This window comes from Convolutriloba macropyga, unplaced genomic scaffold (assembly GCF_964194025.1).
Source record: "Convolutriloba macropyga unplaced genomic scaffold, txConMacr16.3 SCAFFOLD_2353, whole genome shotgun sequence".
Taxonomy (NCBI): domain Eukaryota; kingdom Metazoa; phylum Xenacoelomorpha; order Acoela; family Convolutidae; genus Convolutriloba; species Convolutriloba macropyga.
The window spans coordinates 1-25,476 of record NW_027452226.1 but is presented as its reverse complement, the minus strand read 5'-3'; the positions used below and the strand labels follow the sequence as shown (position 1 = coordinate 25,476).

General features: G+C 34.9%; 1 protein-coding gene across 4 annotated transcripts; it reads right to left on the bottom strand.

Moving 5' to 3' along the window:
- Positions 1-887: 887 nt before the first annotated feature.
- On the bottom strand, positions 888-24,090 carry LOC142357310 (uncharacterized). 4 transcript variants are annotated; one of them, XM_075408957.1, is made up of 3 exons: positions 23,807-24,090; positions 22,807-23,143; positions 888-1,256 (listed from the first exon to the last, which is right to left on the bottom strand). In XM_075408957.1, the coding sequence occupies exons 1-2, from the start codon at positions 23,929-23,931 to the stop codon at positions 22,822-22,824; spliced, it is 447 nt and encodes a 148-aa protein (XP_075265072.1). In that variant the 5' UTR covers positions 23,932-24,090; the 3' UTR covers positions 888-1,256; positions 22,807-22,821. The 4 variants fall into 4 exon arrangements, with proteins under 4 accessions (XP_075265072.1, XP_075265069.1, XP_075265071.1 ...); XM_075408954.1 differs by having other exon boundaries at positions 888-1,235; positions 22,826-23,143; XM_075408956.1 differs by having other exon boundaries at positions 888-1,235; positions 22,831-23,143.
- Positions 24,091-25,476: the final 1,386 nt, after the last annotated feature.

Sequence of the window (25,476 nt, the reverse complement as noted above, 5' to 3'; positions counted from 1 at the left end):
ATAATTGTAACTCTGTCTCCAATGATTGTGGTATTTTGGGTATTGGTTTGGATTACGTTGGTTGTTAATCAGAGCTATTAAATTATTGGATGTGGGAAGCAATTGAGAAAGCACACAATTCTTTAAACAACGGACACCTTGTTTGTAATGGAAATGCAAATTATCATAATACAAACTATCATAGCTTGGCGTGGTTTTCATGAGGTTGCACACATTTGCAACTTTATAATTTTCATCACCTGCTAATGCATTTGTTTTATCATTAAAAAGTTTTATGCGCTCATTAATATGTTCGTTTTTTGGCAGATTACGAATTGGTGGCACTTGCCTTAGTACAATATTCTCAGGAGATAGCGTGTTTCTTGTTAAATCAACCAAATCTGTATATTTCTCAAACAACTCGTCAATGTTTTTTTGTTTTTCTTTCAGAATTGAATTCGTCCCGTCCTGAATCAGAACTGTTTTGATCACTGTTTTGGGCAATTGTTTAACAACTTCAATTTTTCCACAGGTTGTTGAGCCTCGATAATCTTGTACGCAGATATCTTCTGGTATGGTACTATCTTCGACCAAATTTTTCACCAGACAGCTTCCAATAACCAGATTTTGTGTTTTTGTGGGAACCTCTTTTGGCTCAAAACGTCTTACACGAACCTCTTGAATGATGGGGGGGGGGGGGGGTTTATTGGTTCGAGATTTTACCTGATTCCTTTGGATCGTGTTTTTTTTAAGCAAAAATTGACTTGCTAAAATAACAAACTCTTTGATAATTGAGTCTTTTTCTTCAACTTTTTTGAATAAATCTACATAAATTCGGTACAATTCCTTTTTATTATGCGAATTGAACTCCTCTTGGTTCATCATGTTGATATATGTTGTTAAAAGTATCAGATAAAAGTTATAAGAATTAAGAACGAGATAAAGAAAAGCTAAAATTCTGTTTCAATTTGTCTTTTTTCTTCTTTAAGAACACATGAATAAAGCAAGGTCAACTGTTCGAAACGAGAGATTGCGCTTTTGTCTTTGTTGCTTGTTAATTGCTTGTTAATTTGAAGCTGAGATAACTCTCACAATCCAGTTATAATGGAAAGGAATACTTGTAAAGAGGCTCAATCCACAATTGACGAAAGGGTTAGTTACGCTGGGGCGGTAGTGACTTGCAATACCCAAAACGCACGTCGGGTTGAAGTGCTCGTTACTCCCCATGTCTCCATATATTGACATCAGTGGACTTCCTGGTTGTTTCAGTTCATGACCTCAAAAAAGAGTTTATTGGATCTTGGCATATAAAAAAGCCTCCAGCAGTCTTTATCACTGTAATTTTATTAATTCATTTATATTTTCTGAATAATAAAGAACGAACGCTATCTTCCTGTGCCCTATGCTTGTTAATTTACGATCTACCAGTCGATGCTGATTGAAAGATTGAAACTCTCGCCCTAGTTTGGTGGTCGACCCAAATTGGGTATAAACCGTGGGTTGGGATGAAAAGAAAACGTCGTCGACCAATATTGGGTACGAAAAGTTCGTGGGTTGACTTATGAAAAGACGCCTCAACTTTTTTATGTTTTCATATTGTTGACCTCTCAACCTGTGTTTACTATTAAATTAGCCGTCATATTTGCATGTATTTCGGCTATGTTACCACACGTTAAGAACCAAATTTCCCTATCTCTAACATACTGAATAAATTTAAGGTAAATTTACCTTAAAAGAGTTAGGTAAACTGTTGTTAAGGTATAGTTTACCTTAACGTTATCTTAACTTGAGTTAAGGTAAAATTACCTTAAATTACTTTAACTTTTTTTGTAGCGTTCTGCAGTAAAATTACCGAAAAAATGTTATGTCTTCTTAAGTTTTAATGCATAAATCGCAGAGGCATATTCCCGTCTATCATCTATGAAGTTTTTAATCCGCAGAAAAGTTGTAAGAACACAAAACAATCTGTTCTGTTAAAAAAATAGCCAGAGGGGAATTCCGCCAGACAATTTGATCAACAACGATGCGTAAATGACTGAATCTTAGATTTGAGTTTAAACCTATTATTGTGAATCTAGTGATGGTCCCTTCAAAAAAAGCGGAAAAGACTCTTCAATTATTATCTCTGATAAACAATAAAAAACATGAAGTCTGCCTTAATTGAAGTGTCCTTAATTGAAAAAAGTGGTCGTTGAAATTTTCAAAAATGTAAATTAAATATATTTATTTCTTTTTTAAATTGCTCAAATGATAATTCGAAAGATACGGAGTACAATTATGATGCAGATTGCAAGAACATTTTGTGGAAACAACTTATTTCTACCGGACTCCAAAATAACACGATCTTCATATTTTTGATAAACCCATAACTTATCTCAAAGTTGCTTTAACGATGCGCGTAGTAATGAATTTGTTTATAGCCTTTTCTTGTAACAATTATTGTCGGCGGCTATATGTACAAATTGGCTAAAGTAAGAGGCGAAAAAACTTATACGGTTAGATTAGTAGCGAAATCTGTTTATGATCTTAATACTTTTGAAGATGATAATTTTTAATTAGAAACACGCATAGACTACTAAAATAATAAGATACTTAGAAGATACGGTTTAATCTTATAATAATGGTGTAAATCTTACAAGATTCTATTAAGATCTTACAAAATCTGCTTCAATCTTAACAGAATAATGCATCTTATAAGATTCTTGTAAGATCTTACAAGATCTGTTTTATTCTTATGATATTAATGTTATCAAATTCGGCTGGGCCGCTACAGATCACACAATACGGGATCTCTTTATGTATGGCAGTCAAACTTGACAAAAGATATAACAAATCGAAGGCAAAGATATATGCCTAAGACCTGTCTGTGCTATAAGTCTCAATTTAAAATAGTTGGGGGGCTGAAAAGTTCAATTAATTAAATAGATAGTTTAAATGAACAAGCTTACACTGAGTAGGATTAAACCGGGTTGAGCTGTTACTTGATTGTGTTGTTGTTAAGTGAGTGCGTCGTTGAAACTTCTTCCAGTCGATTTCTCACAAGTATGTTCTGTTGGAAAATTTGCTAAGTTGGAAATCTTTAATAATATCTCTCTGTTTAAATTTAGGAATTTATTTTGCAAGAAAAATGAAGCAGTTTTCTGTTGCTGGTCGTTGGCTCTGTTATTTGTCTCTCTAATTTTATTCCGTCCCACTTCGCTGAGAGAAACAATAAATTCCTCCCAGCTCCGTTTGGGCCGATAGGGAGCGAATCACAAACTCACGTTCATAGTGAGGTGCTTCTTAATTTTCCTATTGGCCGAGAAGGCAAGAGAATTAACTCTTTTTTATCTCACGGAAAAATTATTGATACTCCAAAAAATAATAAAAATCTAAAAAGCTGAGAGCATCAATTATTGATCACGTAGGCGCCTGTTTTCTGCTTTTCCCCTCTTCTAAAACCGCAACAATTATGGTTTTCTTGGGGGCTTTTTATGAGACTCTATTGTCTTTTCCCCTGAAGCAATCTGCTTCATCTTTATTGAACTTGGGGGGAAAGATCTGCATTTCAACTGTCAAAGCAGAAGTAATTTAAATCAAAAGAAATTGTGGTTTTACAGGCCGCCTACGTTCAACAATGTACATTTTCTATCCTGGATATAAGCGAGGAGATCCAGGCCCTAAGTTGTGTTATTTAAATAAGTCGAACCGAGTTGTTTAAATACTTGTGTACTGGTAGTCTTAATAAGCGTTAGTTTGTTTAGCGCGCGGCTAACGAATGATTAATTAGCGCCTAAATACGTTCGCTCTAATGCGGGATTAATTATCCGTTCATTTGTATCGGCTCTTGTAATACTACAGCTCACCCCGCTTTTTAAGATAGAAAAGAAAATGATTAAAAGAAAGAAATATACTGCATCGTATATGATTTTATTGCACTTGGGACATATGAATGAGTTACTACAAGTTCAGACAGTTTATAAAATTAATCGCAAAGGGCTATAATGGTATGCTATAAAATTAATCGCAAAGGGCGATAATGTTGTGCTATATTAGTTAAAAAATTCTGGAGGCAAAATGACTGGGCTTGGCATCGGACTGTTACCATCGTCTTCGATCAAAAAAACTCTTGTATATCGTCCTCAGTTGGTTCGTCCTTATCCATTGACTGTCGCTTTTTGTGCTTTTTAACCCTCCTTTTGAGCTCCGAAATTTTGGTTTTTTGTTCTTCGTTTTCCTTCATTAATTGTGTTATTTTCTTTCCTAGCTCCAGATTCTTTTCTCCAAGTTTTTTGTTGGCGTTTGTTATTTCTAGATGTTTCAAGGAGAATGTTTTTAACATAGTTTGTGCATTCGATTCGCTGGTTTTTTGGAGTTGATGGGCAACGACATATTGGCGCCGCCAATAGTCGTTAGGTAGTTGCTTCTCCTCAGGTGGTTTCTGTGATTCCATTTTCAGTTGTTCAAATTTCAGTTGCAATTCTTGCAACTCTGTTTTCTTTTGAAATAGTTCCTGCCTAAATGTGGTGTTTTCCTCTATTAAACTACTAGTGTTGATATTTGATAGTTCTGGCATCTCGACAGGAAAAGCAGAAATAGCATCGTAGGGGACTTCAATATATGCGTCGAGCATGTTATTCCTAAGGGTATATGTGCCCTTCTTAGCGTCGCGATTTTTATTTCTCCACTTGTTGTTTTCTGTGGGGAGCGAGAAGGTTTTCAGAACTTGAAGCTTTTCGCTGTTGACTAGTATCTGTTGATGTCCATTTGACTGGATGATGTTTATTTTACTAGCAACCTCAAATTTGTTGTAGTTTGGTTTCAGGAAATAGAGGAGGGTGTTAACGTATCTCGGGTTTTCTTTATCCATGTTCTCCTCTCGCGGTGTCTGTAATTTCAAACATTCTGAGGGTATTTTCCTGATAGCGTCGGGAACGAGATCTTCAATGTTGTTCATCTTAATAATTTTGTTTTTGTGATTGCTAATTTGTTGGATTGGGAATTGTCTCTTTCTGCTAACTTGCCAGTTGTTTTCGGGATCATTTTGACTGGAAGTTGATGGAGATGCAATAGTTGTAGTAACTTGTTGTGTGTTCTGGGGTTTAAATGGAGGCTTTGAGAAAATAGGAGGCTGAGAAGAATGGGTTTGTGTTTGTTCTTGTTGTGTTGTCACTTGTTGATGTTGACTGGGGATTACTACGCTTGCGAGTGTGGGTCTGGTAGTCATTGTGAGTGTTTCCTTGTGGATGATCTAAAATCTTTTGATTTTGGTTAGCCTGTGTCATCAATATCACACATTATGGCTTCTTTTCAAGATTGCAATTGTATTGCTAATATAAAAAAGTATTCTATTGTAAAAAAAATGTTTTTGTAATGTTTTGTTGCTAACTGCTTTACTTAAAAATTATAATGCTAAATGCATTTGTTATTAAAGTTTGGTAGAAAAGTTTTTGTTTTGCTAAATGCAAAGTTAACTTTAATAAAGGAAGGGGGGGCAATAATAAAAAAATTTTTATACTTATGCCAGGCGGGCAGCCCTGGCACAAGTACGTCTTTCTCCGCTGCCCGGAGGTGTGAGTCTTGGGGCGTGCGTCACACTAACACGGCTGCAACGACCCGTGCAGCTGGGGAGACAACCTTGCTGAGCTGAAAGAAAGAAATTTTTTCGGGTCATTTTTGGAATTTTCAGTTATCGTGTTAGTGTTCTGAATTATTTAGGTTCAAAAGCCAGGGGGCAGGCTGGAGAAAGCTGAGGTAACCCCTTCCCGAGGAAAAGTTAAAAGAGAAAAAAGATAGTTTGTACTTGAGTTGTTTTTGGTTTATTAGACAACGTCGTCTAAAAAAAATTTTTGCAAATGGGACATTTTGTCAGCTTATTTATGCACACACGACAGAATCGGTGTTGGTCATGTTGGGAAAAATGTGGGTGTTTTGTTACTCCTAATTCTGTTTTCATTTTTTTTTGCATAAATTGCAATGAAAGTAGGATGTGATCAGGACGGGAAGACAAGGTCGAAGACAAATGGGACATTTAGGGTTTGTGTATGTTTTAAACAGTGCCTTTCTATAAGGAATACATACATAGTGAGGATTGTCTCTGGGAAATTGCTTATGTAGTTTTTCTACAATAACGGGTTTCCGTGAACATATGGGGCAGATAATGTCCTTATGGGGCTAGAACCAACGGAAACCGTCGAATAGGGATTGTGAAAGACCCATCGAGTGACTGTTCTCTTATTTTCCTTAGATAGAAACAGGAAAACCTTTGAGAAACTCCAGTATGATGAGATTAATGAGGAACGATATGGCAAGCAAGGTAATTAGGATTAGGATAAATATTTTTGTGGATAGGTCTAGATTGGTCATTTTCAGTATCTGGAGAAAATTTGGCGAATTGCGGAAAGGAGGTAGTTATTAATAAAAAGGGATATTGCCAATGCGCATAAGAGAACAAATAGGAGAATAAACAATGTTATGGGTTGCATTTTGTGCTCGTGGTAAAAACTGAGTTGAATTAGGGATATCGATTGGATTAAAAATAAAACTAGGGAAAGAAGTAAAATTTTGGATGTTCCTTGACGCATTTTAGATTATGTGATTGTTTTTCCGCAACGAGGGCATAATTTATAATCTTCTACGCAAAATTTACAAAAGTTGACGGGCTCATGATCACTGTGATGAAACGTTTTTGCAATAGAATATTGAAATCTTGTTTGTTTGCAAATATCACATTGAAACCAGTTAAAGATTGAAAAGATAACATTAAATTTAGAGCATTTAGGACAAAAATCATAGCCCATATCTTTTGTAACATATTGGTAACAGAGCAGACACATTACGTGGGGTAGTTCGTTAGGGGGGTTCTCGTGTAATTTCTGGAAAACAATTGTTTCACGTCTGCAGCATAAACAAATTAATGAGACCGGTTTGGATTCTATAGTATTGGTTTCTTTGTCAATTGTATTCATTTTTGAAAGATTGCTATTGGAAGGAATTATGGGACTGGCACGGTTGGAGGATTTGGTTGTCGGTTATTTTGGGATTTTATTGTTTGGTCTATTACTAATATAATTATGAACATCAAAAAGTTGAAAGGAATACTTACAACTACGAGGAAAACGGTTAAAACGAAGGAGAAGGCTGCTGCAATAATCATAAGGGCCATTAATAAAAAATCAAGTAAAGTTGGGGTAAACATTTTGGATAGTTTGTGAACGTAGTTTTGAACTGAGGATTTTACCACGGGTTGTTCGGGTCAATTGTTTGTTTGCATAAAGGGCATTTAGTAGTTGTGCAAGTCATACACTGCAAACAAATTGATTTTTTAGGGTGTAGGCTTTTGAAGTGGCTGTGGCAAGTGGATAACTTTTTGATTTCTTGACAAGAATCACACTGGAAATAATGGCAATGACTGATTGTATAAATGGGAGTTACACAAATGGGGCATTTAGGTTGGTTCCAATATTTAAATAATTCATTTCTACAGGGAATGCAAGCAAAATGGGGGGGTTGACCGTTTGGATTTTTGTGCAATTTTTTAAATTGACGACAAGGGAGGTAACAAATAGGACATTCGATTTTTGAGGTTGAGTCAATTTTTGGTTGCTGAGATAATATTTTCGAAGTGTTTCCCATTATATGGATAAATCAGAGAGATCTGGGTATGTGACTCCTAATCCATGGTGTTCAAGTTCGTTGGGGATAGTTACATTTAGATCTGCAATAGCAAAAAAGAAATTACAGTGTTTCTCGTTTGGATAGATGTAATAATGATTAATGCTACCTGTGCTTAGGAACATATAAGTTATTTTGATACATGCTTTATATTGTATAAAACAGATAGTAAACCATCTTTCTGCTTTAACAATTTTAACTTTTTCCTTACCAATGAACAAAATCATTTTATTTTTAACAATTTGGAAAGAATTGAGGGAAAAGGGACAAATTGATTAGAAAAAAAAGAAATAATGAGCAGGGAAAAAAAGTATTTTTTTGGTGAGAGAAAGTTATGTGAAGCAAATTACTTTACTGAAGAGCGCCCAAGTTGACTGGGAAATGCTCTTCGATATCAATGAGTGCAAGAAAGAATTCCCAGTGCATCATTCCCATGGTGACTCGAGTAGAACCCTCACATCCACGCTCGTAGTCTGTATAGTGTATAATTATACAGGGTTTAATCTCTGCTGTGGAAGTTTCAATGAAAGATCTCTCAAGGGACTCTACTTTGACTAGGCGCTCACCAAAGTGGAACAGCATTATAGAAGATCTAAATTAAAAGGGATTTTAGAACCATTTACAGCTTGGGATATATTTATAAAGAATGTCCAATAGGGGGAAGATGGTGTTAAGGTAATGGTTCCATCAGTCAAAGTGTTTAAATATTCAAAATGGAGTATTCGTTGTGGGATTACTCTGTTGCTTTTTGTCGCGACAAATGATTTTTCAAAAAATTGTAATTGTATAAGGCAGTTTTGGTATGAGAATATCATTGCTGCTTTTAATTGTTAATAGTTTCCAACTCTTTAAGGATTGAATCGTTTTGGCAAGAATCAGTTTTTTGCATGTCAAATAAATATTGTGAGGTACACAGTTTGGATTTTCTAGAATAAATAGGAAGAATTTCCAATGAACTGAGAGAGGATTAATACTTATTAAACAAATTTTTTCACTTTGGATTTCTTTGAGTGTTACTAGCATAGTAGGTACAGGAGTTGGGTATGCATCAAAAGATCGTTGAATTTTTTGCAACTCTACAAATTTATTGTTAACTGCAGATATCATAGTTTAGAATGATACCTAAGCAATGTAGATTGGATGTTGTACTTGAAATACCGAGTTCTCTTTGAATGCTAGAAAAATGGTGAATTCGGCGAACTGAGGATGAGTAATGAAAATAGTTAAAAGTCTGTAAATATTTGTCATGGGTTTTTTTGCGAAAGTCATTATACTTATAGCGGAAACATAGTATACGGCTAATAGCTCAAAATTTTGGTTTCCGATTCGGATTTGTAAGTTTCTATTAGTTAAATGAATCATGTTGCTGATCTAGCTCATTTGGCAAACTATTGGGGTCGAATTGTGCTAAATACACGAAATAATTCCAATACAACGAATGAGGGGTTAAAATCACAGTATCGTATTATTTGATAAAATGTAACAAGTCTATCTTGAAACAAAAAGTACATCAATGGAAGCGTATTAGTTGTTAATTAACTTAGTGTTCTTCGTTTCAAAATAGATTTTAAAAAAAAGGGATAAAAAGGAGTGTCAATTATTTCTAAAAACAAGATTATTGACAATCGGATTCACTGTAGTAAAATCGGAATAGGGGGAGAGTGCACGCAATAGCTAGATAAACATGGTTGGGATTACATAGTTGAAACTGGATTATAAGAAATAAAAAGGAAGAAATTCATATATGTCTCTCAATGTTAAACTTACAAGAGAATTCAAAATCTAGTAATATTTTTCTTCAGGTGCTTTGAAACAATTTCGTATTCGATTCCAATGTTTACAAAAGTAATTGTGTTATCAATCAGGGCTCTTAACAATGAGAAGTATTGAAAATTTGAATGTGGTACATCCAAATCAATGATGTCACTGAAGTAGAAAGATGCAACTCTAATAGTTACAGTAGTTTTCAAAGCGGAAATACGTGATGATAATATTTGCCGGTGTATTGTCCAAATCGAATGAATAAAGCGTTAGACTGTTTTATGAATCTGGGCTGCATAACATAGCATCCTTGAGGTGTATCTAAACAAGATATTAACTAACTTACAGAGTCTAATACAAATAATTTTTATTTTTGAGACAAATTATTTTTTTAAAAAAAGGATGATTTTTAGTCACAGCTTTAAGGAGGTGCCACCACACTTCGAATGGTTGCATCATTTTGTGGTTGTGGTTGGTGTGACGCCAGACTTGGGTATTCTGCTTGATTATTTTCTGTATGACAATGCTCATCAATTTTATTTTCTCTTGGTTGATCCTCAACGCATTTGTAAGTTTTTCTATTGTGCTGTAAGGTTGATAACTACTAAGCGGTAAAAAATGATTGTTGTTCTGTGGGGCCGACGGTTTGGTTTCGTTAGAGAATACCGGTGTAAAGAACGATGGAATACAAAGATTATATGTTGCTCCTAATAGAATTTTCCAAAAACCCATTGTTTTGTTGGAAATTTTGTGGAATTCGAACGCTCTTATGATTGTTACGATTACATCAGTTAAGAATTTTATGCACAAGAAACAAGCAAAATAAACTCCAAATTTTTCCAGATAAAAAGTGATGATTCCAAAAGTGCCTTTGAACTGGTCTGTAAAAAATGTAGGTGAAAGAAGAGAATCTAGATAAATTTGTCTGTTAATTCCCATTGCTGACGCATAGATATCTTTTTGAGAATAGTCTATGCTTCTTCCTTCTAGAACTTCTCTTGAAATTTTTGTCAAAACAGATTTTGAAGCTTCCGAGTGCAAGATATTGTCCCAAAACGATTTAAGTTGATTTGGTTTGTAAATTCCGGCACGTTGCGATTCGTAACCGGTAAATTTTGGAATATAACTAATAACTCTTGAAGAGAATATTTTTGGCGGTTGTAAAGGAACAAGTGCTGGCATCAAATGGTACCATGAATTTTCATTATCAATATCTAATTGGTAGGCATTTTTGTAGACTCCAACACAATCTACTTCGTTTGCAAAAGGGTAGGCTTGTCGAGTAATTGGGTCGACGAACATTGTCCTACCATCATAATGAATAGGAATCCTATCATAACACTGTTCAAGAACCTGAAGTGGTGAGTTTCGTTTTGGACAGTGGTACAGCCAACCTATGCTACCATCTGTGTCTAAGAACATCGAGTGGTTGCCGGTTAACATATATCCAGATAAACGATTGTTTTGGATAGCCTGCATTAGTATCAATTGTTTTTGAGTTCGGTCAAGTTCGCATTGTTCTATGACCAAACTTTTCCATGCTTGTTTTATTTGCATGTAATTATGATATTTGACAAAATCCATTTTTACCGCAAGGTTAAGATCGTAGTCTAACTTGTCTTTGTCTAAGTGTTCCCATGCAACAAAACCATTGTCGGATGTTCGGATCTGTTCATCTGAAGGCTTCCTATTAAACCCATTTACACTTAGGCTATTGTCAGGTTCAACACGAAGTTTATGAAAAAAATGTTGAGTTTTTGTTTTATAAGGTTTGCCAGTCTTCATATTAAATCCGCCTTTATAAGAAACATATAAAGAATCTAAATTTGTTCTGTAAATAAATTCTGGTTTTCCACACACCTTTTCTTTTTCATCAATTACTCTAATTTTTATGTCCATTTCAGCAGGAGAATACGTTTCTGGTCCTTCATAGGGCGTCTCCGGTTTTTCATCACTCACTATGAAATACTGTACGTTACCAAGTTCGTTTTCATGTTTTAGCATTTTTGCGTTTTGTGAAAATCTTTTAGTAACTATACAATTTTCCGGTGCCTCCCAATTGTATGCAAAGGGGTCGAGTGATGTCGAATGACAACCTCCTTCTGAGAGGGCACAAGGAAGTTTTAGTCCTTGACTGTTATAGACAGTTCTGTCATTAAGATCAATATCGAGTACAGTTTCTTGCATCAGGGTTTCAAAAGAGAAGTGTTTAATTTGACCACGATTATCACAAGATGTTGATGATTCACCTTCAAGATCAACTCCCTGGTTTTTATAGGAGACAGTTTTTTTTCCATGTTTTATGTCAATTTCCATGTCATCATCGTCAAATTCGGTAACAGTAATTTTTCCAGTTTTATTAGCTTTTAGGCACTGTTCGGGTGAAACAATAATACCGTATGTTATTATTGGAGCGTTGTGTACAATTGATGAATGGGAAAACATACCATAATTATAACGAATGAGCATTGCAGTGACTTTGCACATAAGAGCTTTAACAAAGGTCCGACAAGACCGTTGATAAAGTGTTACATGTGTATCAACCATCTGAATGTTTTCGGGTGTAATTTTGCAAGGAGAGACTTGTGTTAAAGCATACATTTTATTTTCTTTCATTTTAGAACAGTCAAAATGAATGACCCTAAGTTTGTTAGATACGTCATTAATATCCTCAAAAGGAGGTCCAGTAGCGTTAATAACTATAGAAAGAGTACAAAAGTAGAAAAGACTTATAAGTAAATAAGAAAAATAGAGTTTTTCAAAACAAGGATATCTTTTCATCCTGTTCTTTTTTTAGCGCTTCAAGTCGGGAATTAAGGCTATGAGTTGTAGTAATAGGCACTGCCAGTAAATGTTGACTGGATTTATTGCTACCTAAAAGAAAGTTAAGTAAATCCGGCTTGATAGCGTGATGGCGGCTTGGCCGAGCGACTAGAAGTTCGCCTATTATTATTATTATTTTCTAAAGTTTGTAAATTAGAAGGTCCTTGTTCCGATGTATTAGGGCGGAGAGGACTTAAATTAGGGTCTAGAGGTATTCTAGAATTGTGCTGTGGGCAAGGAGTTGAACTTCTTGTTCGACTACCGCTAGGCAGGTGTGTTTGGACTAGAGGTGGGTTGTCACGACCACCTGAACTTGCTTCGTTGAATCCAGAATCGAAATTGGTAGGAGTTCGGTCAGGGTCGAAGTTCTGCACAAGGGAGTCTCTTCGTATGAAATTATCCACGGGAAAATATTCGGTGTTAGTGGGGCTTTGGAAGCAGAATTTAGTCAAGGGACTGTTGAGTTTATTCATCTGACTTGTCATTAGATTATTATAAAATGTGTCACAATTATTTTTTATCTATACCATATTCTAGGGTTAACTCTGGTATAGTTTCAGTAGCTGGGTAGTACTCGACTAGGTGATTTCTATGAGTGACCTTCCTGGTGGCCGGGTTGCTATCTAAAGTTAATTCATAGTTAACATTTGTTAGTTTTTTTTCTACAGTATAAGGACCTGATCTTAGTTCATGTAGTTTTTTTGACTTTCCTAACTCAATTTGATGGTTTTCCATTAGAACTTTTTGTCCAACCTCAAGTGGCTTGCCTAATTTGTGTTTGTTTCTATGTTTATATAAGCGGTTTTTGTTTTCTAAGCTCTTTTTATAAGCGTTATTGTATATTTGTTTGAATTGGTTTTCTTGCATAAGCAACGAATTGTTGATAGTCGGTTTTAGAAGTTTGTCAATTTCGGTGTTTTTTGAAGTTTGCAAGGTATGCCTGTGAAGAGGCAGGTCTTTGCAAAACTCGGAAGAGCATGTGAGTTGTGAATTTCGTAGGAGTACTAACTTAAGTGACAGAGGTATCTGTGGTTTTTGTCCAAACACAATTTCATAAGGTGAGATTCCAGTACTAGCATTTGGAACCGTGTTATGAGAAAAAGCAAATTTTGGTGCCAGTTCATCCCATTTACCTCGAGCTTGTTCTAGAAAAATTCGGAAATGTGCTCCTAGATGTTTGTTTTGGATCTCGGCTTTACCATTAGTCCAAGGCGCATAAGCAGTTCGAGGTGCGGGTGTTATACCTAATTCATGAACGTAACTCGCAAAATCTTGGTTCATGAATGCCGAACCCTTATCATAAACAAGTTTTTGTGGTATTCCAAAGGACAAGATGAACTTTTCTAAAGCTTTTATGGTGTCTACCGCGTCTGTGGAACGTACAGGGTATACTTGAATGAAACGCGAAAATGAATCGACAATAACTAAACAATGGTGTTTACCGTTCGATGGAGGATTTAAAGGTCCTTTGTGATCAATATGGACCGTATGAAAGGGGAATGGGACTGTATCGTTCCACTTTTCGAGAGGTGCTTCGTGGATATCTCTCCGTTTTTTTTTATTTTTTTGGCATTCAAGGCAATCAGCAATTAGGTTTTCAATCCATTTATACATTCCGGGCCAATAAAAAAATCGTTTTACTTTAGCAAGTGTTTTATCTAAACCTAAATGACCCGACAGTTCATAATGAGCTAGCTGAAAAACTTTAGAGAACAATGACAGTGGTACACAAATTTTTAAGTATTCAATATCTGGTTCGTCTGTTTGTTGTTGAATACATAAGGTGTTGCCTACAAAACTCAGTTTTTCAAAGTTATTAATGTATGACATTATGGCTTTAGATTGTCGGAATTCAATTTTCTTTTCATCTTTGTTATTGTTCGTCCTTAATTGGCAAATTTGTTGTATCACTGGGTCTTTTAATTGTTCTTGACAAATTACCGATGTATTTAAATCAACTTCTGTAGAGAAGATTGTCAGTTTGTCGATGAGTTCTCTTGCATCTTGTATTTTTGTATTTTCGGGAAATTTTTTTGCTAATTCGGTTTTGTCTATACAAGTGCTATTTTTCACGAGAAAAACTTTATCGTATTCTAGAGGGAATCTGTACTCCGAGTCTGTGGTATTAGTTTGATCAATGTAGAGTTTGTTAAAATCTAATTCCGGTGACTGGTTCTCATTGAACATTTCAAATTCCGAAATTGGGTCAAAATTTTGTTCGGTTGTCCCTTCATCAGGGTAGGAATCAATTTCTGTATAATGATCAGACGTTTCGTCTTCCTCCTGTTCTGATACAGGGGTTATTTCATGTTTGCGGTGAAGCCTATAGTGGTTAATTGATGAACCATACGAGAAATCTTCCGAAATATTGTTTATTGAGCAAAGTCTGTTTTGATTATTGTCGTACTTTTGCTTTACCATTTTGTCATTTTTGAAAATGAATTTGTCGATACCCGTTATGCTTTGTTTTAGGATTGGAAAAAAGTCATCTGCTGATCCCTTTTCATTATCACGCAAAATGAAGTATTTTTCCTCGTTACCATGCTCGTCGTAAAAACTAATGTCTTTTGGTATCTTTTTGTGTTTAAGTTGATACTTGTCCAGATCTTTAAGTTTTACATTGCGACTTAGGATGTCGGGAAAAGCTAAGTTTTTTCCTTCAGTCCAAATAATTTTCAAGTTCTGGAATTGAGAAATTACTAACTGGTATCTAAAAAACCTGTGAGAGAGTTTTCCTCTTCTACCCCATAGATACATTTAAGGCTTATGGTCTGTGTACACATATACGGGATGGGGAGAACCAATTAGGTAATGCTCATAAGTTTGTAATGCCGATATTACACCGCAAAGTTCGCGTGCTGTGGTACTCATTTTTTGTTCCTCTTTAGTGTAAATTCTAGAATTAAAAGACACTATTCGTTTCCCTTCTGGAAATTTTTGAACGAGAATTGAGCCTACTCCTATAGAAGCGTCTACATGCACGTGGAAAGGGTGTTTAGTATCAGGTATTGCTAAAATAGTATCTTCGCTAATTCTGTTTTTAATGTCGTTAAACAGTTTTTCGTGTTCCGTTGTCCAAACAAATTTAGTTTCTGTGCGGGTTAAGTCATAGAATGGTTTGCAGTCAACATGCAAATTTTTGATTTACATGCTGTAGAATCCTAAACAACCTAGAACTCTCATGACGTCACGTTTGTTTTCGGGCGACTTGAGTGCTTTTAAATCTGCTACTCGCTTCTTGACTGGTTGTATCCCATCTTTACCTACTACGTGTCCCAAGAACTGTACTTTCCTAAAGAAAAATTTAGTCTTTTCAGGTTAAGCTTTCAATCCTGATTTCCTTAAAAGTTCATGGTACTTGTCAATTTTTTCAAACATTTCGCTTTCATCTTGCGCTTGCATGATGATGTCATCAATGTAGGTTATAGCTTGTTTTTTTCTAATAAATGGTGCAAAATGGATAGTCATTATACGACTGAAGAAATTAGGTAGACCGCATAGACCATAAAATCCGCAAATGTGTATTGCTTTGGACCAATTACAAAACTTACCAGTTGCTTGGTTTCCTCAGTTAAAGGAACTTGGTTATAAGCTGAACAGAGATCACTGGTTGTGAAGAAATTACCTTTAAGTCTAGTTAATAGGCTTCCGATTGGTTCTAGTGGCCATGAATATCGACTAAGATCTGTTATTGAGTTCAAATATCGGGCATCTATAACCAGTTTTACTGTGTTCCCCTTGGGTAGGATTATGATTGGATTAATAAATTCTGATCCCATTTCTTTATCATTACCCATTTCCCGGATTATACCTGTTTTACACAGTTGTTCGAAAAGGTTTTCTAGTTTTTCCTGATAATGTAATGGTACTTTGGATGGTCTTTGTTTTGTCAAAGTTGAATTAGGTAAAAGTTTAACATGAAACTTTTGTTTTATCTTTCCAACATCGTATTTGTGTTGAGAGTAAACGTCTTTATATTTAGTTAAAGTCCTCAGTAACTTGTCTAAGTTTTCGTCATTGATATCAGCTTGACTGAAATCAAATTTTTTGAGAAACGCTTGATCGGTTTTGTCAAATCTGTTAAGTTTTTCTTTGGGAAGTTCAATGGGTCTGATGTTCTCATCAGTTGTTTCTAATTGTGGCTTAAGATCCTTGAGGTCGTCGCTAAAATCTGTTTCTAATTCGTAGTTGTTGGTAAAATCTTGTTGCCTTTTTCGCTTTTCTGTTTTCTTTTGTTTTTCAGGAGTTTTGCTTGCAAAGAAATTTTGAATTTTTGAAATTTTTGGACCTTGTTTTTCACTAACATGGAATATTTGATCCCAATTAGTGTCACTATTCATTAGGTGGTTTATGAATGCAACGTTGTCAACTACAGAAAATTCTGGGTCTTGTCTAATTTCAATGTCTTCTAAAGTGTGCCCAATAGGACCCTTTTGGATGACAACCTTGTTGTTTTGAGGATTGTTTAGCATTATTGGTAATTCCTTTTTTTTCTAAAACACTGAACGTTGTAAGTATAAATTCCTTGAGCTTGCAGTTCACTTCCAATTACGAAGGAGGTTCCCTTTCTGAAGAATTCATTCGGAGGTCTAATTCATATTACTCGAGTTGATTTTGGTGCTAATGGTAGTTGCTGGTCAAGAGTTACAATTTTGTAAGAGCTAATGTATGGATAGCTTTTCGTTTGGTATCTAGATAATGTGACGGCTACTTCAGGGAAAGTTTTTAAATCAATTTTTGGAGTGGTTAGGTCAATAGTTTTTACTGTAGATTCAAGGAAATCCATTCCCAACAAATTCGGCTTGCAACCATCTTTGGCTGAAACCCTTATGGTAACTTCCACTTGATATTTTCCCTCAATGTCGAAAGAAGTTTTGAAGCTAATTTGACCTAGAAGTTTTAGTTTCTCACCTTTAACCGCTAAAGTATGATTTTTTGAAGCTTTCATCTCAATGTGTTGTAATTTACATAGTTCAAGATAAGTGTGGTAATTAATTATAGAGCTTGATGCTCCTGTGTCCAATAAAAACTGTGTTTCTAAGCCGTTATTTTTATTTTTGTCTCCGACGGATTGGTATAATTTAATATAGATATGTGAGTAACTTGCTTTGTTATCAGTAGTGTTTATGAACGGAGACCTGTCTAGTTTAAATACTCGTCGTTATGATTCTCATTATTGTAATAGTCTCTGGAAGCTTCACTGGTAAAGTGAACTCGAGGACTTCGCCCTTCACTGTTATCTCTTGAATGAGTATTATGGTTTTGTCTTGTAGGTGTCCTATCCCGGTCATGGTCTCTACTCCTATCACGATATCGATTATCTGATCTTTGAGGACCGTTGCTTTGTCAATCCCTACTATTTTGCCTATTGTTATCTCTGTAAGAGTTGTTTCGATGGTTATTTTGTCGTTCCTGTGATCGGTTATCGTAAGAAGATGATCGGTAATTGTTTGAAGAGTTTGATGGGTACGGTGATCGATGTCGGTAGTCTGATCTAGAGTTGTTTTGATAATTGGATTGATTTTGGTTATAACTATTTCTCTGTCTGTCCCTAGAATTTCGATTGTCATAATTGTTTGATTTGTAATTTTGTTGACCTGGTGAATGGCTCCTACTACGTTTATAATTATCTGTGAACTTTTCTCGTTTTTTAGGTGGGTTTCGGTTTTCGTTTTTAAAGTCCTTGTACTTAAAGCAGAAAGCTATTGTGTGACCTGAACGTTTGCAAAACTTGCAGAATCTAGTCTGGTTTTGTTTGAATCTGGGATTGTCGTTTTTGTATGTGGCGTTTATTTTATGATCTTTCATTAGATTTGCACTTTCTGTGAGTTGGTTTTTTAACCCTTCTATTTCTATTTTATTGTCGATACTACTTGAGGCGGTACCCGTGAATTCACTGCTAACAGAAAAACTTAAGTCTTTAGTTGCTACATGATCCTGTAATTGTTGCCAAGTTGTAGCTGGGTTTTCTATTAACCGCTGATGTGCCTTTTGCTTGAGTGCAGGTGGCGTTAATCTTCTTACAAAGTACTCCATACACTTAGCGTTACGCTGGTCGTTGTTTAAATCTGGATCTGGCCATCTTTTTTCAACTGCTTTTGTTATTCGGTGTGTATAGCTTTTTATCAATTCATCTGATTGCCTTTTAATACTCTCGACTTCAATTCTTTTCCTATACTTGTCTTTTGCATCAGTAAAACGGTCAATGAACTGATTTCTAACTTCGTTCCATGCTGAACCTGGTGCTAAGGTTTCAAACCATTGGGCTGCGGGCCAACGCAAAACCGAACCAAACAACGCTTTTTGTCTAGTGTCGTATGCTGCTTGCAAGCCAGCATCCGCAGGATCTCTTGTTCCTAGTGAGAATTGAATTTTTTTTGTATTAAACTAAAGAATTCCTGGGCATCTTCAGATGGATCTAAACCTGTAAATTTCTCTAACGCTATGTCGGGGTACGCAACAACGTTCGCTGCCATGTTTTATTTTAGTGTACGGAAAGAATATTTCATACGAAAGTATTATTAGTTTGGGTAATTAGTGTAGAAAATATTTTGTTATAAAAATTAAGTAATAAAACGCTAATACTAAAGTAGAAAGTTGAACTGTTTGTTTTGTAATTTGAATTTTATTTGTTTAGGACCGTTTAATGATTGTATTTTAAATTCAAAGTTTTTGCCGTTATCAGTGCTAAAAATTTCAACCCAAGAGTAAATATTGGTTTGCTCAACGGTAAAATTAAATAACCAAGGATAAGTGCTTTCAGAGTGTTTAAATTCAACAGAGTATTGGTGAAATCTGTTTATTTTTGAAAATCTAATTTGTGTGACAAATTCTGTTTTTATAAGTAATTTAACTCTATCTGGTAAACTCGGATCGTCAGGGGAAACGTTGATGTATTTGGGTTTAATGATTTTTAAGATTTGTAAACCAAACGGGGAAATTTTATTTTGGTGGCTCATCCACACACAAGATGATAACGTTTATGCTAATTCTATTACACTGTTCTGATTTCTTAGAGCACACAAAAGTTCCTTAAAGTTTGGGTTGGTCCACTTGTAAGTTATGTAGATTTCAGTTTCTGTTTCGCTAGAAGAGTGATGGTAAATGCATAAAAAGTTTCTGTTCTGGTCAGTTAATTAATAAGAAACTTTGCCTATTTTGTTATGTACTTTAATACTTATATTTAGATCTTGAACGTTTACTTTAATATATGACCTATAAATAACATAGAACAATTGTTTTTGTTGTTTTATCAATGTATTTTTGTATTAAATTACACAGAAGACAGTATAAAAACTTTTAGTACGGGATGTTTAGTACATCAGTAGTAGTATTTTTGTAGCTATTATTGTGTTTAAATATTGTTTCTAAAGTGCTTGAGTCTGTTAATGACCGTATTTTAACATGAGACAACAACTTTTCTATGATAAATTTGTGTACAAATTGGGTTAAAAAGGCTAGTTTACGCTCTTTTAATTAATTATTGGCTAAATTTTCTGCGGGAATCTCGATCACACTGTTTTTAGTTTTTAACAAAGTTAGTAAATTCTGAAAATTAGGGTTCTCAGATGCATAAGTTATATAGAAATTAGCTGGGGAATTATGCTCAAACACGTAGAAGATAGCTACAAAGGTAATTCCGTCAGTAATAAATCGTGTTATTTTACCCCTTCTAGTGTTTTCTATTGCTGTTAGATTAAGATGTTCTACAATAACTATTCCAGTTTGGTCCATGCACTGTTTAAAACCTTTGTTGGTGAATTTGTACGTGTGAAACCGGTTAAAATGGGGGAATTCTCATCAATTTATTTTATTTTCAGGCTAAAAATCTATGTTGGGGGGATAAAATTTAGTTTAAAACCGTTATTCTTTGTTAAATTTGAGCCTTATTGAGATTTATGTGGTAAAAACTTGGTTAATATTTACTAATTTTGTGTAAAAATGACGTTAATATGGCTATTTTCTTGAGTAATATTGGTTAAAATTGGATAAGAATGATGTTTTTAAGGCTTAATTGTGATTAGTATCCGTTAAATTATGATAAAAGTGACGTTAATTTTGTTAAAATCTGGTTAATATTTGAGAATTTAGGTCAAAATGATGTATATTTGGTTAAAATTTGATTAATATTACCCCACCCGGGTCAAGGAATTGATAAAACAGAGTGAATATTCAACTAAGGAAGGCTTAAATTTAACCAAAATTGGGTTAGTTAATGTGAAAATGCAACAACGTGTGCTTAAATGTGTAGAAAATTAGATATAAATTACACTAAACACGTATTGGGGGGATGAATTCTGGTTAAATTTACGTTAAATTGTTTGAAAATGCTATATTTTGGTCAAAAATTCAGTAAAAATTAGACATATGTTACTCTAAATATGATTTGGGGGATGATTTCTGGTTAAAAAGCGGCTATTCAGTGTGAAAATGCTAAAATTCTGCTGTGAATTTGGTGAAAATTGGCTAAAGTTTAGTTTAATTAGGTGTTGGGGCGGTGAAATTTGGATAATTTTTGGTTATTTGGAGTGTATATGCTACAATTTAATCATAAATTTGGTCCAAATCGGGTCAGAAATAGTCTAAACAAGTTTTGTGGGGATAAATTCTGTATAAATTCCGATTATTTAGAGTGAAAGTACTAAAATTCAACCATAAATTTGGTGAAAATTGGGTTAAAATCAAATTAAATATGTTTTGGGGCGATAAAATTTGGTTGAATTTCGGTTATTTAAAGTGTAAATACTAAAATTTAACCATAAATTTGATGAAAATTGGGTGAAAATTAGGCTAAATAGGTTTTGGGGGGATGATTTTTGGTTAAATTTTGACTATAAAATGTAAAAGTACTTCAATAGTTTTATAAATAAACTAAAAATTGGACATAGATTACCCCCACCCGGGTCAGAACAATTTTACAAGAGCAAAGAATCAGTTGCCTGTTACTATTTTAATGTAAATTTACTGTATTTCGGCAGTAAATTTGATATAAATTACTCTCTTTGTTTGTCTATTAGTGTGCTTTCACTTCTGTGCTAGTGGTTATTTTACTATTTTAATCCGATCGGATAGAAAAACAAAAATTCAGGCGTGATTCTTTCCTCTGGTCGCACCAGTTATCAAATTCGGCTGGGCCGCTACAGATCACACAATACGGGATCTCTTTATGTATGCCAGTCAAACTTGACAAAAGATATAACAAATCGAAGGCAAAGATATATGCCTAAGACCTGTCTGTGCTATAAGTCTCAATTTAAAATAGTTGGAGGGCTGAAAAGTTCAATTAATTAAATAGATAGTTTAAATGAACAAGCTTACACTGAGTAGGATTAAACCGGGTTGAGCTGTTACTTGATTGTGTTGTTGTTAAGTGAGTGCGTCGTTGAAACTTCTTCCAGTCGATTTCTCACAAGTATGTTCTGTTGGAAAATTTGCTAAGTTGGAAATCTTTAATAAAATCTCTCTGTTTAAATTTAGGAATTTATTTTGCAAGAAAAATGAAGCAGTTGTCTGCTGCTGGTCGTTGGCTCTGTTATTTGTCTCTCTAATTTTATTCCGTCCCACTTCGCTGAGAGAAACAATAAATTCCTCCCAGCTCCATTTGGGACGATAGGGAGCGAATCACAAACTCACGTTCATAGTGAGGTGCTTCTCAATTTTCCTATTGGCCGAGAAGGCAAGAGAATTAACTCTTTTTTATCTCACGGAAAAATTATTGAAACTCCAAAAAATAATAAAAATCTAAAAAGCTGAGAGCATCAATTATTGATCACGTAGGCGCCTGTTTTCTGCTTTTCCCCTCTTCTAAAACCGCAACAATTATGGTTTTCTTGGGGGCTTTTTATGAGACTCTATTGTCTTTTCCCCTGAAGCAATCTGCTTCATCTTTATTGAACTTGGGGGGAAAGATCTGCATTTCAACTGTCAAAGCAGAAGTAATTTAGATCAAAAGAAACTGTGGCTTTACAGGCCGCCTACGTTCAACAATGTACATTTTCTATCCTGGATATAAGCGAGGAGATCCAGGCCTAAAGTTGTGTTATTTAAATAAGTCGAACCGAGTTGTTTAAATACTTGTGTACTGGTAGTCTTAATAAGCGTTAGCTTGTTTAGCGCGCGGCTAAAGAATGGTTAATTAGCGCCTAAATACGTTCGCTCTAATGCGGGATTAATTATCCCTTCATTTGTAACGGCTCTCGTAATACTACATTGTGTGTGTGTTTTATGAGATTGTTATAATATCTTACCAAATGTTACTATTCTTAGGAGGCATTACAAGATTAAAACACATCTTATAAGAATCTTATAAGATCGTACGATATTTTAGAATTCTTATAAGATCCCGTAAGTCTCTTATGCAATCTCACAAGATTAAGGCATCAACTTGTAAGGCCAAATAGTAATCTTATCAGATCTTATAAGATTTACACTGGTCAATGACTAGAGATAACAAAAATTTTGTTCCTTTTCAACAATAGTTAAAATAGTTAGGTCGAAAGCATTCTATGGCTATGCCTCATCAAAAAAATTTTCTAGTGTAATTAATTTTTACTTATTCCTGCATTCGTACATTGTTTTTAAGTAATTTACTTTTGTCTAATGAGGTCACGTTACAAAAACAATCGTCCCTTCGTCCATGAAACAAATACTCGTATTAGGACTCATTGGCTGAACACAAATCTCGTTGGGGGGACACAACAAAACATCGGTCGGCACCAGCCATGACCTCACATATTTGCTGTCCACAAAATGGGCTTCTTTCAGCCTACCGGCTAGAACAAGAGACGCTGCCGAAGTGGAACCCAAGCCAAATGTCTTTAGGGGCGCACCATGCGTCACCGGGAACCGGCAAATGTTTGCAACTTGGAATCCTGGGACGCATCGTGTCAGGCGAAGCAAAGCGAGCTCCTCGACGTTGTTGAATCCGCTAAATTTGACATGAAAAGAAATTAATTTGTTTTCGTAATTATCATCAAAAAATTTTGGGTTGAACGGGTTTAAAAAATAAAGAGGCAAAATTATTGCAAATTTTCTTCAAAAATAGTGATGTTTTTGTCGGTTGAACGTCGTTTTGTTGTTTTCGACGCTTTTGTTGTTTTTTATGCGTGGTAGTTAACGGTTTATCATTCTTTGTAACAAAATGATAAAAATGCCAATTTTGAATTTTTGTTTATTTATCTTTGAATTATACAAACTATCAATTATTAAAAATTAACTAAAGCTTTGGTGTGTTTTTTCGCAATAAAACCTACAAAAATCAACAATTATGTGTTGTTTGAAGCAGAGAATCTGATAATTACGATTGCAACCAGTTACATAACTAGTTCCTGTGAATTATAGCTAGATGCCATTTCAAATTGTTTCAAAATCAAATGCCGGTATAAGTGTCGGATATATTCAGTTTCACCCCTCCTCCACCTTTTTGGGCATATATCCTATACGCCCCCTCCCTTTCAGAAACACGTGTAATTGTTAACATAGTTAAATGAACTGCTGGGGACAGAATAGCCCCAAATTTTTCTAAAACCGCTTTGTTTATGTATGTACTATTCAGTTTAAAAACTGTGTGAAACCAGTATATAAATGATACCTTGTTGACATGACAACATCCCATACCCGATATCGATCCAATCCAATGTTCACAGCAGTTGATTCCCAGAATTTGCCCAAATCCACAACTATTGATTGACGGGCTAAAATATTGTCAATTAACATACAAACAGATAATTACAGATGTATTGCGGCTGAGCTTAACAACTCAGAAATCAAATTGAATAGCGCTTCAAGGCCATTTCAAGCCTTAAAGCTAGAATAGTGTGACAAGCGAAATTTAATGTTACATTCTATCGAAGCCAAACGGATTTGTTCATTTTGTTCAACATCTATATTTAGCAACTATTATTAGTACGTAATCGTCATATATGAAGTGAAACAGAAACTCAAACTTTAATGACGCAATTATTGCCACGTATTCAAGTGTTCACAATCGCACAAATTTAGCTCAAACGGAGCAAGAGATACCCAACTTGGTAAGCCAGATTCGATGAATTTTGCGATTTTTATACTAATTCAGAGAGTGCGGGGCACCGTATAAGGTATCCCGAACCCCATATTCAGTGCATTCAGAGAATCTTACGGCACAGTAATCTACCACCAATCAGAGATGCAATTTTGACATGTACGGCAGTATAAATAGAGCTTGAAAAACTACCAAAAATCAGTTGAAACTCGTTAATTTTGTCTTGTTAAACTCACATACAGTGCGTATTGAAGCACACTTTCTTGAGCGGTAAATTACTTGTTATCGTGTCTTGTTTCTGTAGATCATATTAGTGATTGTACAGTTTTAACTTTACTTTGACTTGTGAAAAGAGAATTAACTTTGATATTCTCAAAACTTTCTTTCTGAGGAACGAAGTTCCTAAGTAAGAGAAACTTTGTGCAAAGCATAAAGTCAGTTCTCTTACTGGCTTTAACGAAGCCTACTCTAGTTCAACATTGGTGTTATTGAGGCCAATTGAGAAACAAGAAGTGATCATTAAATTAACTCAGAATATTCAAATCTGAGGTGAAACTTGTTTGTGTTATTACTCAAAGACAATTCTACCGATTCCGTTCATTTCTTTTTCGTTTGATTACTTGTATGACAGTGTTGTACACTGCCAAGTTTGCTCAATTTTGAATCATTACTTACCGAGTTATTCAACATTGAAATTTTTGCCCATGTATTAAGATTGGGTATAAAATATAAAAGGTAGCCCCACCAACGCAGTTTACCCAGCGTTGTTTAAATTTACATCAGATAGTAGGCCTACCTAACGTTCTTAACCCTGTGAAATTTTATCTCACTAGCTTTGTGGTTAAGGAGATATCACTGAAAAACCTCTAATTTGAACTAATTTGCTTATTTGGAATTTTGGACTTTTGCTTAATTGAAGCAAAGTTATTTGTTTTTCAGCAAAGCTAAACAATTAGTTATTTGAAATTATTGAGTATCAAGTATTGCAATGGCATTCTAAAGTATAGCGGATAATACAGTTCACAAAAGTTAACTGCAAAAATACAATATCCGGACAGATTTGAAACCGCTGAAACGAACTGGGCGGTGTAAAGTTTTCCTTGACTTTGATAGGAGAGCAGCCGTTACAAGATGACTTAGTTAATCAGTGAGATTCGAACTTGCAGGTCTGAAATAAAGAGCTTGGAGGTTATAGCTTCCCAACCCCCCCCCCCCCCCCCACCTGTTACAAAACTAAAAAA

What these genes read in the sequence shown, in the direction of transcription:
- LOC142357310 (XM_075408953.1), bottom strand. Translation starts at nt 23,931, where the DNA reads ATGTTAATTGACAATATTTTAGCCCGTCAATCAATAGTTGTGGATTTG. An exon ending in GATGTTGTCATGTCAACAAG is followed by an intron (nt 23,144 to 23,806) that starts GTATCATTTATA and finishes TGTCAAATTTAG; the next exon opens with CGGATTCAACAACGTCGAGG. An exon ending in AGTATTTGTTTCATGGACGA is followed by an intron (nt 1,238 to 22,846) that starts AGGGACGATTGT and finishes ACTGAAACAACC; the next exon opens with AGGAAGTCCACTGATGTCAA.